At 39.4% G+C, this 19,898-nt stretch overlaps 1 protein-coding gene across 2 annotated transcripts; it reads left to right on the top strand.

The window, feature by feature from the left end:
- Positions 1 to 1,273: 1,273 nt before the first annotated feature.
- Positions 1,274 to 19,883, top strand: arhgef5 (Rho guanine nucleotide exchange factor (GEF) 5). 2 transcript variants are annotated; one of them, XM_082150236.1, is made up of 15 exons: positions 1,274 to 1,783; positions 2,543 to 5,740; positions 7,223 to 7,271; positions 7,455 to 7,495; positions 9,011 to 9,366; positions 10,333 to 10,493; positions 10,725 to 10,877; positions 10,978 to 11,107; positions 11,232 to 11,306; positions 11,436 to 11,525; positions 11,616 to 11,764; positions 11,865 to 12,008; positions 14,988 to 15,058; positions 15,135 to 15,245; positions 18,911 to 19,883. In XM_082150236.1, the coding sequence occupies exons 2-15, from the start codon at positions 2,710 to 2,712 to the stop codon at positions 19,045 to 19,047; spliced, it is 4,698 nt and encodes a 1,565-aa protein (XP_082006362.1). In that variant the 5' UTR covers positions 1,274 to 1,783; positions 2,543 to 2,709; the 3' UTR covers positions 19,048 to 19,883. The 2 variants fall into 2 exon arrangements, with proteins under 2 accessions (XP_082006362.1, XP_082006363.1); XM_082150237.1 differs by having other exon boundaries at positions 1,277 to 1,783; positions 2,543 to 5,320.
- The last annotated feature ends 15 nt before the right edge of the window (positions 19,884 to 19,898 follow it).

Below are 19,898 nucleotides of genomic sequence, written 5' to 3' on the forward strand. Positions count from 1 at the left end.
CAGCTCTGGTCATGAACTGCAAGAATAGATAGACTAAAATATATAGGCCTACCCGTTGTGGTTTTGACACCTTTAGAAGAAAGAAAGCATGCACAGCAAGCATTTTATATAGTCTTTTAAAGCACTATTTATGGAGAAGCACATCTGGTACCTTGAACTATAAATTCTATAAGAAACATCAGTCATTGGAGTGAGTCCAATATAACTAAAGCTATATCTCTTAACATATTGTGAATAGTGAACACAAACAACATTCATGTTCTTGGAAAATGCTAGAAATGAATACATGTGAATACAAATGGATATAAATCAAACAGAATAAAGGATAAACTTAAATGATGAACTAAATACTTATAATATCAAAGTCATTAAAGTCCACTAGTTTTTTGTGAGACATGTTTTGGTATTGTAGCCTATGTTTTATATATCTGTTCTCCTGCAATTACTTTTTGTGATACTAGTTAACTAACCAACTAACTAACCTTTTTGGGTGTCAGGATATGCTCAATCTTTGCCATTGCACTGAAAGTATCTGATTAGTTTATTGCAGTCTTCCCAAATTAGTATTTTTTTGCCTTACAATAGAACATGATGATTGATCATTTCTCTTAACCTTTGTCCAGGACATTTCATTGATTTGTATTAGCTTTGTTTAGATCAAGTTTTGCATGTTTGCTTTCAGATAACAGCATACTCTGGAGCTGAGCTTATTCAGATGGTTCAATATGATGACAGGAAACTTGACTATTTATAACAAAATAATCAATTAAACTGGTGCATTTTTGGATTACAAAGATAATGCTTACAATTGAAAAAATCTGGATCCAATATTGCTGACTGACCACTCAAAAATATACCATAAATACACAAACTAAACATAATTTGAAAGGCTTTGCACATAGAGAGCAAAAAGAAGTAGATTTCTAAAGTTTTATAAAACATTATTTTTTTTATTTTTTTTTACAATTTATACATCCTAATGTGTCATCTGTGCTTCCTGCTGTCTTTTACAGCTTTTACTGAGAACTGTTGCTTTTTTTTTTGTGTTACGTAAGCTGCTGACGACGTTACGGTGTATGGACACACTCATACTTGTCCGCCCCTCCCCCTTTGCTCTCACTCTTTCCCATGCCTTTACCTGAGAAAAAAGACACACCCAGCATCTTCAGCTCCACCAATCACAGCACAGAAGAGAGAAGCAGACTGTGAACTTCCTGTTTCTGTGAGGCTGAAGCATGCAGTGCCAGTGAGCGTGAGGTGAGTGAAGGGCTGAATTACTGGAACAAGCTGTAACGCAATCACTGTGAGTCTACTGAGTTTATGAGAAGCAACGAAAAGCTGCGTGTAAGCTTAAACAGACATGTACTTTTGGATCATTTAAGACAGTGCTGGAGGGGAAAAGTATAAGGACAGAAGCAGGAGGAGGGAGGAAGATAAGTGTCAATCTGTTCAAACTTGTTTGGGAATTTGAGAAGGGCGGGAGGAGGGGACGAGCGAGAGAGAGAGAAACAGAAAAAAAGAGAGGAACACGGTGAGAAACTTTACTGTGTTGAAAACAATTTTTGATTACATGAACAGATTAAGTAGGACAGAGACAGGCCGGATAATTATATCAGTGTTTTCAGTAGATCATTTATCTCACTTGACTTTGGTTCTCTCAGTGGACAAACACTGATATGTGGAATGTCTATGAGTTGTGCAATTCCTGCTAGCTTCACTTTGTCTGGAAAGCAAAGAAAAAGAGGGGGAGAGACAGAGAAGCGTCCCCCAAGACATTTCTCAGGTGAGTCCTCTGCATTATCCCCAAAACTTTTTCTTCTATCCTTTTTTTCTAACTTTAGTAAAACAAACAGTTCTTGTAAACAAACATGTCCACATCACAGGCAAATATTGCCTTGTCATGCTTGGGAATATCTATCTGTGTTTATGTTGTAGAATTTGTTAAAGCTTTTGTGCATTAATATAATTCCTTACATTTTGACATGAGTCAGCTTTGTTGAAGCTGTGTTCTTTCAACCCCTCTTAATAGTGTTTTGGCTCTTCCTATGCATGAATTATTTGAAATGCCTCTGAACAAGTAACAAGAATAGCATAGGGCAGTGGTTGGTTCAACTACATTCTTTGTAAGGACTGATTCGTTTTCATTTTGCTGAACTGACAATCAGGCGGTTTTGCATATCAACTGCATTAATATTTCATAGTGTCACAGTTCTTATTAGTTAAATTAGTTTATAGGAGTGTATAAGTTTAGTATAATTGCCAATATCTATTATGCATCATAACACTGATTTGAAGTGACTTATTTGACAAGAACTGTATATTTCTGTTGTGTTGTAACTTATCTGGTAGTGTATGGTGCAAGAAAATGCCAGGCCACGTTAATCGTGACTGTGTAAGCTGCCAAGATGTATATCTGACATGTTGCAACAAGATACTCTAAAGTTTTAAAGATTTCCCAGAATATGTTTGACTGTGATCCTTTTGGAATATGAATTTTGGTTGGTTTATTTTTTGACTTTTCACAACATTTCACCCCTTATAGGTTCTCTATTTTGACATGGAAACCTGTCAAACTAATTGGGCCATTCAAGACAGTGTGCAAATAGAGTCTTCTTAAGGTGCACTAGACAGGTTCTGTCAATCAACGCAAACCGTGACCAGCTAATCAGCAAAGGAGACCTATGTAAAGAGACTTGGGAACATCAAAACATGGACAGACCAAGAGACAAAGAAAGAGAAATAGAGCCAGCCTCATATGATTGGACTAAGGGTAGGGAGAAATTTCCTGCAACCAGAAGAAGAGATGGAGAGATTGACTGGAGAGAAAGAGACAGGCGGAGAGATGGAGATCGATATGCAAATGGAAAGTCATCAGTGTCAGAACATGCTGAATATGGAGACCGAGACAATGACAGGAGAAAAGGGGACACTTTTCCAAGAATGACAAAACCAAGCAAAGATAGAGATGGAAGGATGCCACTTTCAGAATATAAAAGGGAGCATCACTTAATAAGACAGAAAGACATTTTGTATGAAAATGAAAGAGAGAGGGAAAGAAGGAGATACAGAGAAATGGACACACAGAGTGAAAGAGAAAACACGAGATACAGGGAGGAGTTGAAGAAAAATGAAACGAGAAGGCCCATGAAGGAGGAGCCAGAGAGACGAAGGGAACGAGAAAAGGAGTTTGACTCTGGAAGGAAAGAAAGAAGGAGAGAAAGTTACCCAGGGGTTGTTGACCTTTCAGGCATTAGGGAAAGAGAGACAGACAGAGAGAGAGACAAACTTAGAAAAAGAGACAGAGAAGACAGGTATTATCCTCGACTCATGGAACAAGAGATAGAGAGCTTTTCAGATAGGGAAATGAGGACTGAGAGACAGGGAGAGGGAGAGAGATCTAAGAAAAGAGATACAAAAAGCGAAGGAGACAGTGATGGAGACAGGGTTAAGGAAAGGAAGAGAGAAGAGGATGCTAAACATGGACACAAACTCTGCAAGAGTGAAGGAGACAGCGATGCAGATCGAAGGGTACACAGAGTTAGAGAGAGAGACAGACGTAGAGATAGAGAAGCAGAGAGAAGGCAAGACATGGTGATGCCAAGAGAAAGAGATTACCGGGAAACAGGTTATCGTGATCCAATAGGGGAAAATTTGGAGCGACTCAGAGAGACAGATAAACTAAGAGATAAAATTAGAGACTCCAAAGAGAAAAGAGTGCACGGAGATGCATACTCATACACAACTGAGAGAGTGAGGTATAGAGATGGAGAAAGGATAAGAGAGAGGGATAGGTATTCTGAAAGAGAGATTGAAGAGAGGGAGAGGCGGAGGAGAGAGAACAGAGAGAAAGAGAGAAGTAAAATGGAGAAGAGCAGACAAAGTAGTGAAGAGCTGATTTCAGGAAGTGTTGTCGAGAATGAACAAGGGAGGGAAATGAGAGAGAACCCTAATGACAGAGAACGAGAAAACACTGAGATTGATAAAGAGAAACTGACGGGAAGAACAGAGGAAGAGCAGGAAGTAAAGAGTGCACTGAGGGAAGAAGAGAAGGGTGAACGCTTTGCTGCTGAGGAAGCAGTTACAAAGCAAGCTAAGACCAGGATACGGAAAATGTGGCTGGAACCTCGAAGTGAGAGAAAAGAATCCCATTTAGAAAAGGAGTACACAGAGAGAGAGAGAGCTAGAGAGAGGTACAACCAAAGATACAAAGAAAGCAAGACAACTGGTAAAGAAGAAGAACCTGAGAGAAAGAAAGAAAACAAGAAAAAGAGCCTTGAGGACAAGTATAGAGAACTTGAAAGGGCAGGGGAGTTCATGAGGGATGTGGATGTAGAAAGGGAGGAGAAAAGCATGGAAGGGAACGTGGTTTGTGAAAGTGAAGACCTGGAAACAGAGCGGCAGATGGACACGGAGAATGTGACTGATAACATGGAAGAGGAAGGCAGAGAGGAACAGGAAAAAAACAATAGACACGAGTACTTGGGTAATGAGGAAGGAAGTGAGGGAGAATCTGAACCGGAGAAAGACAGAATGATGCCAGCAGAAGATGGATTTGTGACAGTCTCCAGTGGAGGGGATGATGCTGAGGAAGAGAATTTTGAAGACTGCAAAGAATTCTGGGATGGTAGAGTTGCTGAAGATGAAACTGCTCAGGGCAGAGAGATCAGAAAAGATGAAGAACTGGAAAACCAAACATTGCACGAGAGAGCAGATCCTAGGGCTCCAAAAGGACCCCTGAAAGTTTTTTGTGTGATTGGTCAGACCCTTCCCGAGTCCCAAACCAAACAGAATGCATATGTAGATACTACTGTTGAGGAAGCAGCCAATCAGCATTCAAGTCATGATGTGGACAACCAAGGTGAAATGAGCACTGAAAATGCATTTGAAAAGGTTGAACACAGTGAACAAGACATTGAAAGAGCGATGGATGACCTCACTCTTTCTCCTAATGAGGACGAAGGGGAGGCAACAGAAATTAATGACCTGGCAAAAGAGGGTGTAACATCACTGGAAGGCCAAACGATTATTTCCAATGAGGCATCAGAACAAGGCACCCAACTCTTCCCAACACAGCCTTCTGAAACTTTAGGGCCATGCAAGGATAATGGTAATGGGGCTCCAGAAATTCATATTGAAGACACATTACAAGGAGGAGAAAAAGAAACTACTGGAGAAACCGTGAAGCATTTTGATTCAGATGACACATGGGGCACAACCGAGGAACGAAAGCGATGCTCTACGGCTCCTCATCTTAGATGGGCCAAGAACGTGGTGAAAGAGATCCTGGGTCTGAATGCGGTGGACACAGAAAATACAAGAGGTAGTGTTACACACATAGACATGCAAACCAACACACAAATAGAGGGTGAGAGAGAAATGGACAAATCAAGGGAAGAGGAAGAACTAACAGAGGGAGGAGAAAAACAGGGAGGGACGGAGAGAGAGTTGAGTGAGGAACATGACCGGCTTGATCCTAGTTCTATCCAGCACATGGTTTCCTTAGAAGGAGAGGCAGACAGGAAGGTAGAAGAACAAGTTTCTAAAAAGAAAGATTGTATAAAGAAAGTCGCTCTGAGCTCTAGTAGTTTTCAAGATTTGGGGAATGAGTCTCGCATAAAGAGGCGAGGGTTCCGAAAGGCAGCGGAGAAAACCAAAGAAGATGAAGAGAATCAGAAAGAAGAGGAGGAAGAGGGAGAAGGAGTTGGAAGGGACCGCAGGACGAGAATATTCAACATATCAGGTGAGAGGAGAATTAACATAAGAAGGCTAAATTGGACATTCAATGACCCACTTGCTGAACCTATTCTATCAAAGTTAATATACCAGTGCTGTAATGTCAAGTAGAGAGTTTAAATGTGCTTATGCAAGAGTGCAACACAGAATTCTATGAGTCATCTTCCCGTAAATAAGTGTCAATATGGGTGGGTCAGGTTTATTTTCCTGTCATGCAATTTGGAATCCCTAACATTTCACTGACAGGTATGTTGAGACTGTTAAATCTTTATTTATCTATTTTTTTAGCCATGGAATAGATTAAAAAAATGTCCAAAATTCATATCCAGGGCATGCAGAGCTGTATTAAATATTTTGGTAACACTTTAGTTTAGGGTCCAATTATCACTATTAACTAGTTGCTTATTACCATGCATATTACCAGGATATTGGCTGTATATTAGTACTTATAAAGCACATATTAATGCCTTATTCTGCATGACCATATTCTACATCCCTTAATCCCAGTACCTAAACTTAACAACTACCTTACTAACTATTAATAAGCAGTAATTAGGAGTTTATTGAGGCAAAAGTCATAGTTAATATTTAGTTAATATTGAGAATTGGACGTGAATCTAAAGTGTGACCAATGTTTTTAAACAGCGCATGGATAAAAATATGGCCCCTACATTTTTTCTTGTTGAACATCCAGTTTTTCTATGAAATCTGAAATGATTTGTTACCAAATTTTCAAATGGATTGGTTGTGCTCATTAAAGAAAGAGAGCACAAAATGTCCCAGGCTATGGTCATTTCTATCATTTTGCTTCACGGTTTTCATTCATATTGACTGTGCCTGACAAAATTAGCCAAAGACAGATTTTGATGACAACAGAAACATACAACTGATTGTAAACTAGTCCTGAGAAAGGGTCAACTTTTAGGACTATTTTAAAGAAATTCGTGTACTTTTTTTTTTGTGTGTGTGGTCTCATTTGAATAGCCTAGAAGCTCCTGGGGATTCTTGCGGGGGTTGGAGTCATGACCACTGAAGACTCCTTAAACAGCAGCATTTCTTGGAAGAGGCAGAATTTTTAACTGCCAGATTTCCGTTGTTTCACAAACTAAACCACTCTCATGTAATAACTAACAAGTCCTCCCACAGTACCTTTTCCTGTTTTTTTTCTTCAGAATTTTTTTTTGATTGCATTAGGGTTATTATTAGTTTATTGCCACATTTCCATTAGAGCTGTTGAATTGCGCCAGAGGTCTTACAGTCTAGTCTAACTTCAGTTAATCACTTGAAAGCAAGATCTTGAAGTGTTTCCTTATGTACAACATGTGTTGGTCCATGTAAAACATTCCCCATCTGTTTTGCTTGAGTTGACATATTACTTGTTTTCGGCTGCTTAAATTCTAATTCTATCTTGGTTAAGGGAAGATTAAGAAGTATGATGCCAAATAAAAGCATTGTGTTATGTGCTGATTTCTGTGTTTTGGTTGTATAGATGGTGAGGAGGATGAATTAAGTTCCACCTGGAGTGAAATGGATCTAAGGTAGGAGAACCGGACTTTACAGCATGTATACTGTATAACCCCATGTGGGTTACCAACCACATATAGGGTCTTAATGCAGTCCATCACCTCTGGCAGTATTCTGTTTGTGGAAAGTCTTACAAATGACCATAATATCTCAGTTATCATTTGCTCTCTCTCTCTTTCTCTCTGTCTTACTTTCAGGAAACTTGGGAGGACAAAAAAGAGGAATTCTAAATTCTTTAGTAAGTGTCTTTTTTTATTTATTTTCTTGTTATGCAACACATGGCTGATCTTTACATGTACATGACAATGTATATGTACATGGTTATAACAGATGATTAGTATTTTAAAGTGAATTAAAACATTACAAAGACACATTCAAAACATACAAATCCCTTTTTTGTTGACATGACAAGAACCATTTTACGTGCCCCTCTGTACTTATTGTACTGTTGTGTACATAATATGATTGTAACTGGCTTTAATGTGCAAAATCTATTAAATACATCTTTATGGGTTACAGTTAAGATGTTCAGAGCACTGAAAGTTTTGTCATTCCTAACTATGCTACTTTGCTAGGCCTCAAGGCAAAGAACAGGTTTGTGCTTGCACATCACTTGGAACTGCAGATAAACAGCTGCAAATACTAACTTAGTATTACAAAAAGAAAAAAGAAATGGATTTTTCATGGATGTTTGTGCTTGTACATCTTTTTTAGCTATTTTAATTTACTACTTCAAACTACTGTACTCTGACCTCTTGTGATTTTCTCTAAACTAATGTTTCTCACCTGGTGGATAAACTGGCTTAGCTTTTTTTTCTGCCTTTTGCTGTATCTAATTAGACATGATTTTATGATTATAATTGTATTATTTGTCATTGTTTTTCTTTGTAACCCCAGTCTGTTCTGGGGAGGGTTGTGGAAAGCAGGAAAAAACAATACTTAATCCAAATAATACAAAATACAACTAAACATAAAGTTATGCATAGTTAAATAAAACAAATTAAATAGACTTAGTCACGTTTTAAAGGCAGGAGAAAACACTTTCCGTAATTTTGGTGCAAATTCAGCTGTTTTTTGGTAAAAACAATGCCTAATGTCAGCATAGGCAAGTTGCATGACATGCCCTCATCCTCAAAAACCATGAACAAAACAACCCAAGGTAAAAGATATTACCCACTTGCAATGAAAATAAACATGGCTGGTTTATGCCAACCACAATGTATTTTGTACGAATCATTGGTTGCTAATGAAGTTCCTGGTAATATTAATAAATGACATTGCTTGATTTTAAGGACATTTGTGTGATAAAACATTTTAGTACCTGACTGTAAAAAGTGAGGAACTTAACTTAAAAAAGTGAGGAAAACCCATTGCCTTAAAATGAAAGTCCCCCTGTAGTCAATAATTGTATCCCTTAAAACTCAGCTTTGATCACCAAAATGACATATTTAAACGTTTTTTCCTTTAAAAATGCCTTAAAATAGCTTGAATGTAACTACACCCTTGCCTCATTTAGTATATGCAGTTCTATAAATATGCAAATTAGCCCCGCCTCCACTCACTCACACCAGCTCAGAGATCCACTCGTTGACGATCACACTTTGACATACCCTTTTTTTTTTAAAGTTAAGTCAACTGATCACTTTTTACAGTGATATCCAATATAAAATCTGGTAAGATTTTCTAGGTAAGAACCTATTATATGGCTCTAGAACCATATAGATGATGATATCTCTGTCTCTTTCTCTTGCAGACTCTCAGTTGTATCAGGAATACAGTGAGGTGGTCCAGAACCGAGAGATCCTGCTGTCTCATACCGATTCTCTATCAATAAGTGGAGATAATCTCAATATCCGTTCATCTTCTTCTCCAAATCATTCCCCTAAACTATCACACAGACCTCTCCCACCTCTCCCTCCAGTCATCCACACTCTGTCTCAAACCAACTCCTTTAAAAGTCTTAATGTGCCTCAGCAATCCATAAACAGACCCCCTTCCCCTCACCTGTCCATCTCTGCATCCTCACCAACACTGTGGCAGGAGCTCCCGGGAGTGAGGAGCAGCCCAGATTTTGGGGAACTCAATGAAGATGCAAGACGTCTGCAGGAGGTAGAATTATTGATTCAGTATCACCTAACATTGCATAAAACTCAGTTGCCATAAAACGTATTTTGAAACACTAAGGGACATTTACACGACGCCGTTTTCAACTAAAAATGGAAAACTTTTCATGCGCTTTATTTACATGATAACAACGTTTGAAAACGGAAGTTTTTTTTTTAAAGTGCAAGTTTTTGAAAACGATTACAATTATAAAATTCAAATTATTTACAAATTATAAAACGGATAGTTCCGGTCCTTGATTCTGATTGGTTGAGCCGCGTTCGAAGCCGTTGTAAATTACTCAACAAACATACACCTGTGACCGCATTACATAGTATTACTGCGCAACTGCCATTTGTGATTCTTTGTTGCTGCATGTGTTGCTTAGCAACCTCTTTGGAACTACATTGCTTGGCAGAGGAATCAATTTGTGTTATAACCACTGATCTATAATAGATATTCTATATAGATCAGTGGTTATAACGTTATATTTTTTGTTGCTGGTGTTTATTTTAGGAATAAAATAAATATTAAAATGAATATTTTAATGAAGTAAACGTTTTATAGAAGCAATAAGACCCTTGAAGCCATGCTTTACAGTGGATTTAGAACAGCAAAGGGGCGTTGTTGGGCACGACGCTTCGCGGGGCTTATTATATGCAAAAAGCACAGGTATGCTTTTAAACAAAACAATCATTTTGGGGGGAACTGAAGTGAAGTCACTTCTTTACAGAAAAGAATCCACTATGATATTTTGTTATCAAATGCCATGAAATTCATACACATTTAAGTTTGACTTAAGTGTCCACTGTATACACTATCTGGACAATATGGAATTCTGTTTCTGCCCTCATAGTAAAAATAAAAAGGCAATTGTGAGAGAAGGTTTGTCAATAAGATATAAAACAACATTGTGAGATATTGATTTGTACTAGTAAGGACACATAACCATAAAGAATCTGTTTTTTTCAGGTGAGGTTTGAGGTCGTGACCTCTGAGGCATCATACTGCCGCAGTTTGGACATCGTAGTGGAGAACTTTGTCATGTCCAAGCAGCTCAATGTTATCCTGTCTTCACAAGACAAAAATTGGCTGTTCTCCAGGCTAAATGATGTTAGAGCCATCAGTCACAGGTTAGAATCATGTCATTGAACAATAACAGAATTACTGAAGAAAAATGTTCAGTTCTCTACATCTGGTGCTGCTGACACCATTTGACAACTTTGACTCCCTAAATGTGCATGAAATCTTCATCTCCAGCCAATCGTTTTTCAGTTGAACTCTGACAACACCCTGGAGTCAGTTCTAAAATGTCTGCTCTGAAATCTGAATTATGCCACTAATATATGCTTCTTTTAATTTAGGTTTCTGTCTCACCTGGAAGAAACAGTAGAGAAGGACATAATGTACTTTACCGTCTGCGACACCATTATCAAACACTGTCCACAATTCCGAAACGTCTATGTGCCATACCTTACCAACCAATCATATCAGGACAAGACATATCAAAGATTAATGTGAGTATTTGTTTGCAATTGTCTGAAGTGGAAAATGTGCTTTTCTTCCTTTTCTTCTTGTCCATACAATTTCTTTGATTCTTTCCACCATCTCTCATAGGGACGAGAGTCATGAATTCCGTAGAGTTGTGGAAAAGTTACAGCGTAACCCGGTTTGTCAACGACTGCCTTTACGATCTTTCCTCATTCTGCCGTTCCAAAGGATCACTCGCCTCAAACTGCTAGTGCAGGTAATGACTTCATCGGTCCTGTTTAAATCTGCCTCTCACATTCTTCATCTATGTTTGAATGTTGTCCAAATAAGCCAATAGTATTTCAACATGATCATCAATGCTCTCTTTTCTTTATCGTTAGAATATAGTAAAGAGAACCGCTCCAAAGACCAAGGATGAAGCACAGGCCATTAAGGCCATGAAACTACTTGAAAAGGTGAGACTACTCTTTATGTACTTGAAACAATGTGGTTATGTCACCCACATCTCTGCATTGGAATTTCTTATCAGTTATCTCAGTTTCTCTCTCTTACCACTCTCCCATGCTTCTTTTGCTGCTTTACAGATGATCCAGGAAAGTAATGAAAGTATCTCTCAAATGAAGAACATTGAGTCACTTGTGACTCTCAATGCCAAAGTTGACTTTGAGTGTAGGGTGAGCATGACACATTAAACAACTTCATTTGTACTGAAGGCCAAATAAATAATGATATTTATAATAATGTATTTTATTTGTGTCTGTTAGACTCTTCCATTGATCAGTCAGTCCCGCAGACTGGTGCGAGAGGGACCTGTGACTGAACTGAGAGACTTTTCCCTGAAAGACAGGGAAGATGAAAGAAGTGTTTACATGCACCTTTTTAACGACTATCTCCTGCTCTCTTTGTGGAAGGAGTATGTTTGACCTTCATTAACATCCATTTTTCAATTGTCATTCATATTCTTTGAAAAAATTAATTTATGATGCATAACTTTGCTAACTTCCTTTTTGCAGAGGGGGTAGGTTTACAGTTATCGACCATGTTCCTGTGTCAGAGCTGCGGGTTGAGAACTGCAGGTTTAAACTGCATTCCTTACAGAAAAACCTGTTCCGTCTGCACATGTCGCAAAAAGCCCTGCTTTTGAAGACAGAAACTCAGTAAGTCTCATGCAATGGCTGCCGTGTGCGCATGCCAGTGAAGTCCACGAGGCTGTAGGGCAGGGGTGTCCAGTCCTGCTCCTTGGGGGAACCTTCCAGCAGAGTTTAGCTCTAGCTTTATGCCGAGTTCACATTGCACGATTTTCAAAGTCGTCATATCACTGTTCTTTTCACACTGCACGACTATACTAGCACATTGCACAATGGATCAGAGACAGGGGGTTAAACATTGCATGACTTTACAATAGGAAGAATCGCAGACAACTTTGTCTGGTCCGCAAATTACAGCTGAATCCAAAATCGCCCCCTAAACCCTCATTCACTATTCCCTACGTTAGTTTACTAATACAGTTCTATTGAAGGAGTGAATGAAAACGTGTGAGCGAATTCGGACAGCTGTTGAGCGTACATCAGTTGTACACTCGTTATTGCAGTGCAATGTGGGATTGAAGGAGTGCACTCAATAACGTCCATTATGGTTTCAGACACCACTAAAAATGGCTGTCCATTTTTTTTTTTTTTTTTTTTTGCATTTTTTTTTTTCAGGCAATTCTAAAAAAGGAATATTTTGAAAAACTGAAATGGAACCACCTGGCGTACATAAAAGTCGACCGTTCTTTAATGTTTGGACAGAACACTACCAACATCCGTTGCCATGATTTTTGGAATGACTTATCGAGAGAGGAAAAAGTCGCATAACATCGGTTAATGAAAACGGCGTCATTCTGAATTCGTTTTTTATCAACATTTAGAAAATATTGCAAAAGTTTTGCGCTAATCTGTAATGGAAACCAGGCTAGAGTTGTGAAAACGGTGACATCATGTGCATGTATATAACATGTTTAGTCTATAGACCAGGGGGTCGGCAAGTAACTTTGGCCGCGGGCCAATATTTTTTTTTGCCAGTAGATGGCGGGCCAGCTACACAGAGTAGGCCTATGGATACAAATTAAATACTTTTATATAGGCCTATAATCGCGGAATATGATGGGTCCGTCACCGTCCGTGGATCATTCGTTCAATCGTTTTTTTGAAATTACAACCAAAAATAAAAAGATGAAAAACGACTTGTTTTTCCATTATTTATTTCCTGAACTAAAATGAAAAAAACGAATAACTATGGGTTTTCTGATTTTCTGATTGTGCTCAGATCAAAAATAGAAAAAAATAATTACTGGATTAGACAAATTATAATTTTGATTTTTAATTTAACACCTTAGGCATATATCAAGGAAATCATTTTAAACAGATCAAGTACTATTGTGGTAACAGATTACAGCCATTTTAATAAAGGTGTGAATAGCAATCATACTCATTCGCTTACAGTCCGACTTTTGAAATGTATTCCTTTTTTTTGTATTATTATTTATTCGGGACACACACATACACACCTAAGGTTTAAGGAGGTCTGCGCGGGACTGTTTTTTTTCTGTCCCGCTCCCACAAGGTTCTATTCAGCAACCGCTTAAAATACACTCTGTGTTCACCCGCTTTATTTCCCGACCTGACGGTTCCGCAAAATTTAGATCTTGTTTCCATAATCTTACATTCAAATGTCTCTAACGGCAAGAATGAGATTAAGTAGCCTATAATAAATTCTATACAAAAATTGTGTTCGTGTCAATATAAATATTAGGCTATTTTAACATTGTACTGTCAGCAGAGAAAAAAAATGCCACAGAAAAAAATTATGAAATATAAATAGCCTAACATAAATTAAATAGGACAAAGCCTATCACTCAAATTTCTAAGCAACATAAACGAAAATCATATTGCCCTACTGACAAATGAAGTAGGCTATTTTCTGCCGAACTATTTCAAACATCCTTGCAAAAAAAGAATGTTGTTGACTGACAATGGTTTCAGTACCAAACAGCTCCTCAGAGATAGGTGTACAGGCGGTCAGAATTAAGTGCGGATATGCTGTCAAAAGATGTCGGGAGTGCGAGTGGGCTATTGTCAGTCAGACCGCCCGCTCCGTCCAAAGTACACCAGAGTTCTGACCGCTACCGTCTTTTGACGCGCGAATGAACACAAAGTGGTCAAGCGTATAACTTGACGCGGCAGGCGCAAATTTGACGCGCTATTCGCGTCCGGTGTGAACGCACAGTTATACTTTAAAATGTAATCCCGTGCCGCATGATTCCCTATGGGTGTTTCACACAGTAGCCTATGCGGCGGTGAAATCGCCGCGCGACTACGGCTTTTCTCAAGTAGTGGAAGAGTTTTGTGCAGCATTTAGGACTTCCAAAATAATACGGCGGGCCAGAAAATATTGCTGGCGGGCCAGTTTTGGCCCGCGGGCCGCCAGTTGTCGTTCCCTGAGACCTTATGTAGCTCCGCCCCTTTTCAGTGCTGCGCTCGTTGTGTACTGTCTTCCGCTTTGTATTTCCACTGCATGAAGGTACGATCTTACAGATTTATGAATGATATGCTCGTTTTAAAATCTTCCCGGTCTATTGACATTTATTATGACATGTGCTTCAAACATTACAAAGCTCATGATAACTTTCGATAACCCTTCAATAAGTAAATCCACTTCACCAGCTAATTACTCTTCAACAGCGGTGCCATAGAGATATACAGAGCTACCCCAAAACCGGAAGTTCAAAGATACAAATCTACAGATGGCTGTGCGCTCGTTTTCGCGGATCCATGTGAACGGGGATCATTTTGACAACATTGTCTGTATGCGAAAAACACGAAACCTTTTTTGTACATCATTGTCGTCATCAAACGTACCCTATATTAAACAAACTCAAACTAGCTCCTTAGGATCACTAGAAACTTTCATGCAAATGTATTGGAGCTAAACTCTTCAGGAAAGTGGCCATCCAAGAGCAGAATTGGACACCCCTGCTATTGTCACTTTGAAAACTTTATTGCATAGCATATATGAAGTTCAGTCAGGCAGTCTATTGTTTTGCTATCTGGTTGAGCAGAATGATGCATAACTAATCTGTACCCATCTTCTCTCAGAGCTGATAAATTGCGCTGGATATCAGCACTCTCACGTCCTTATCCTAAGATTGACTTCAGTGCAGTTGAGGGTATGTTCCACTTCCTGCTCTTGCAATTTCAAAATAAATATTCTAATGCTAACAATATGAATTTCTCTTTTCCCAGTTGCAGACTTTCCACAAATGCAGTGCATCAGAGCCTTTGTCGCCCAGCAGCCAGATGAACTCAGTTTAGAGAAAGCTGACGTTCTATTAATTCACCAGCAGAGTAGTGATGGTGAGTTATAACGCTAAACACATAAAGGAAAGATAAGTCTTTCTAAAGCATCATGAATAGAATTTATTTTTCTATCGCTACATCTGAGGCCAGCTCAGTTTGGTTTCTACAACAGTACACTACCACATGCAAAACATTACTATTGAACATTACATCATTTGGATTAATGTACAGTACAGTTACAAGGCCAGTTCTTCTGGAGCAACCTAAAGTTAAAAGGTTAGTTCACCCAAAAATGAAAATTCTGTCATTATTTACTCACCCTCATGTCGTTCCAAACCTGTAAGATTTTCGTTCATCTTCAGATCATGTCATGCTGATGATGTACAGAATTGCCTGCAGAGCCTGCATTGGCCTTTTTGTATAGTACATACAGTTATTGTCTAGTCTTGGAACTTCCACTGGAAGTATATAACCAACATTATGAGACTTATGAGACTAATCTCTACAGTTGATGCAGAAGAGAACTAGTTCTAGAACTAGTTTGGGGAACTAGTAATATAAGCTGATGTTGTTTCAGAATTCTGCAGTGTAGACTATGAATAAAAAGGGATATGGGACAATTCTTTGTAGTGGTCTATGATCCAAGAACCTCCTACAACTTCCTAAGCTTTTTCAAGTCAGTTCATGTACTGTAGATCATAATCATCATCTATTCTATATCAATGTATATGGTAAGTGACAGTCCACAAATTTAGAGCAACATCTTTTGGCGTAGTTATACTAAGAAATACTACTAAAGACCTCCAGAACATAGTCTGGAAAATGCCTTAAGCCTATTTGCGGTGATTCTACAAGTCCTAACAACATTTGCAAAGGTTCACTGGCTCTTATCTCGCCTGGTCAGCTAATACAGACTATCGAGCATTGTCTGTGTTTCCCTGCTCCACCGGTTGAATTGAATGGTCTTGTCCTCAGCAGATCATTGCACAGCTTGTTGCTTCAAGCCATCTAGATCAGTGTTTTACAACCCTGTTCCTGGAGCCTACTCCCAACAGTGCACAATTAGGATGTCTCCCTTATCTGACATATCAAATCTCTCCTAATGGAGGAATGGGCAACTTCAGTCCTGGATGGCCACTGTGTAGAGCTTAGTTCCATCCCTAATCAAACAAACCTGCCTGTAATTTTCAAACAATCCTAAAGAGTTAGGTTTCAGGTGTGTTTGATTGAGGATTGAGCTAAAAGGTAATCAAAGTACAGCAAGAGCAATCCGTCTGCTCTCTAATCGCTCACGCTGTAACGTGATGATGAATTGATTCTGGCATGTTTGATTAAGGCAGTGGGTTTCAATCCTGGGCTGTGTTCGAAATCACCCCCTATACGTCCGCCATTTGTGTGGACGTTATCGAGTGCATTCATTCAATCCCATAATGCATCAGAATAACGAGTGTACAACTGATTTACACTCAACGGCCAGAGAATACCCATAATGCACTGTGAGGGTTGAATGAATTCCCGGGTCTCGCCAAAATATGGCGCCCGCCAGTGAATCATCCATCCATCCATTTTCTAAACCACTGGTGGCTACAGCGTAATATCATAATATCATCCGGGTGTAACATTTTTAATACAGATTTTCCATGTCAGAGTTCACAGTAAATCTATTCATTACTACTGGAGATACCATTAAACAGTAGCACAAACTATGCAAAAGCGGCAGCCCTTTTCCGCACACGCAGTGTCCAAATTTGCTCACTCATTTTCATTCACTCCTATATTAGTGGAGTAATGTTGGGAATAGTGAATGAGGGTATATGGGGTGATTTTAAACACAGCTCCTGGGGTCCCATCACTCTGCACTCTGTCACCCTTATTTAACACCTGATTCAGAGCATCAGCTCATTAGGCAAGAGCTCCTTTAACTGAACTAAGTGGCTGTGTCCGAAATTGCGTACTCTCTTGAGTAGTCGGTACTTATTTTAAATAAGTGATTACTTCGCAACCACTAAAAAAGTACTTTCTATATGTCAAATCCTGTTCGCTGAGGGCCACCTTCCTGCTGAGTTTAGCTCCAACACCTGCCTGGAAGTTTCTTGTGATCCTTAGGATCCTAAGGCTGCGTCCGAAATCGCATACTCTCTTGAGTAGGTACTTATTTAAAAAAAGTAATTATTCAATGACCATCAAAAAAAGTGTGTTTTTATAGAATGAATGTGTGTTAGTATAAATGTAATTCGGATGTACTACATCTGCCATGCTGTCATTATCATGTGACCTACCAGCATCAGTTACGTCGCTTCTCTGCCATTTATAAGTCCTCTCCCATTGCCTCATGGGATAGTAAAGTGTCTATCGTATGCACCCTTCAGAACCTCGCCGGTAGTAGGTCATCCGGGTTCTTTTTGCCTACTCTTTTATGAGTGCTTTGAATTCGAACACTTCCTTTTGTCACATACTGTATGTGATTTTGGGTGCAGCCCTCGATTAGCTAGTTCAGGAGTGTTTAATCAGGCCTGGAGCAAAACTCTGCTGGAAGGTGGCCTTGCAGGAGCAAGACTGAATACCCCTGTTGTAGAATGTCTGTTTTGTCATTTGCCCTAGACTAGAGGGTCATCAGGTGTGATAAACATTCTTTCACAAATAGATTTCATTCCTAATTGCCACAGTTTATGTAAACGGGGTATATTCGCCCACACCCTGATTATGATCTGAATCTGATGAGGTGTTCTGTGCAGTGTCACCTGATGGAGTTTGGGTTCCTTGCCACTGTCGCCTTTGGCTTGCTTAGTTGGGGTTTAAAAGACATAAATTAAATACACTTATTCAGCAATATTATCGATATGACTGTACTGACACTATCAGCTGAGAACAAAACTTGAACTGAATTGAGAACTTGCGAAATAGCAGGGTGTTCAAATACTTATTTTCCTCACTGTAAATAAAGGAGACTTGACAATACTGATAAATGAATTAATACTCCACTGAGCATACTGTATGTTTATTCTTAGGAACTAAAACCAAAACCAGTTCCTATTAGAAATGCCAGGCATGATGCTAATGTTGCGTTACAAGCAGATGTATTGAATTGCAAGTGGATGTTTTGACAAAAATTCCTTTAAAGCTGCCGTCGGCAACATTTTTTTGATCACATTCAGTGTAATCGACACTATAATCCGACAGAACAACATAAATAAGGTGGTTTTAGAAAAAAACCCGAGCTTCTAACTCCACCTGGAGCGTGTTATTTGTTTTGCAAAAATCCAGCGCTCCCGCTTCATCAGGTCCAATCAGCGCAGGGGGGTGTGAGATCTGACTGTCAATCACAGGTCGTGCACACGCCACAGATCCCCCCTCACTCGCGCACGTTAATATCACATGCACACGCCACGCCTGAAGTTCGCCTGGAGACTGCATGAAGCGTGATGGCGGAGAGAAAATCTACTAACAAGCTTCCAATTCCTCGGTTATCTATGGATAGATTAGCCAGGGCAGCCTACCTCCGAGTCCATGGTGTTGATAGATGCTGAAGAGACGGACGCGTTCACAGAAAATCAGGTACACACGCACAGTGACGCACTGACGAGCACGACCTCGATGGGAGGGTGCTCGCTGGTAGTGGGGAGGGGCATGAGAGTTGTAAACATTCAAAATTTTGGCTAATCGACCCAATCTGCCAGACTTGCCGACGGCAGCTTTAATGGAATTCTCTCCCTTTCCTTCAGGCTGGGTGGAAGGAACCCGTCTGTCAGACAGGCAACGTGGATGGGCCCCCGAGTCTCACCTGGAGACAATAGTCAGCGACAAAACAAGAAAGCGCAACCTGCAGGACACCATGAAAATAGCTACAGCTGCATTGTGAAGCCATATGTACGTTCTTCAAGTTTCTCAGGCTGACTTATTCTACCAGTTTTTTAGTGTTATTTTAAAGCCTTGTGTAAAAAGACCTTCAAGAACTTTGGACTTATATGGGAAGTTTCTATTTATTTTGTGGATATACTCGAGCTGATAAGGGTGATGCGGGCACCCATGTCAGGGTACTCCACACCCTGAGAAAGACTCTTGGATGATGCTGAATTGTGCCAACAGAGCTCCTTGGACATCTCAGGATTTCTTGCAAATGGCACCGCCAAATGCAGTTCCTGCTCCAAATGAGCATCTATGCAAAGTGTTTATGTAAGCATCATGTAAAGACTGTCTTATAATTTGGAAGTGGGGTGTCACTCTGGACAGAAAATCAGACCACCATCCGTTTTCCTCTTTATGAGTGAGTTGTCTCACTGAGGAGCAAGGACAGCTGGATATAAGACAGTGGAATCAGTGAGAAATACGGTCCTTTTCAACATGGAATATCAATTCTGTCTGACTGCAGACTCGTGGAGAAAGAGGAGTTTGTTGTGCTCCAGGACACAAGATGCTAAAAGGACAAATTTGAACAAATTGTGAACTTTTCCTTTAACAAATTGTGATAATTTTATTCAGGATCATGAATTATACATGGCTACCTAAAATAGTATGGAACACCCAAGGTTATAACAATGTACATAATTCCTACAATGTACATAATATAGGTTTTTAACTTTAAAGATATAAAGTATTATGTTTTCAGGGAATAATGCCATCCCTGTTCAAACAAAGTGGCATATAACTGTAATATGCTTTAAAAAAAATAAACTGATCATTTGTTTCCTGAAAGAACATTTCCGCTAACAT

This window comes from Leuciscus leuciscus (assembly GCF_965113295.1).
Source record: "Leuciscus leuciscus genome assembly, chromosome: 20".
Taxonomy (NCBI): Eukaryota; Metazoa; Chordata; class Actinopteri; order Cypriniformes; family Leuciscidae; genus Leuciscus; species Leuciscus leuciscus.

What these genes read in the sequence shown, in the direction of transcription:
- arhgef5 (XM_082150236.1), top strand. Translation starts at nt 2,710, where the DNA reads ATGGACAGACCAAGAGACAAAGAAAGAGAAATAGAGCCAGCCTCATAT. An exon ending in CTGCTCTCTTTGTGGAAGGA is followed by an intron (nt 11,765 to 11,864) that starts GTATGTTTGACC and finishes TCCTTTTTGCAG; the next exon opens with AGGGGGTAGGTTTACAGTTA. An exon ending in TCACCAGCAGAGTAGTGATG is followed by an intron (nt 15,246 to 18,910) that starts GTGAGTTATAAC and finishes CCTTTCCTTCAG; the next exon opens with GCTGGGTGGAAGGAACCCGT.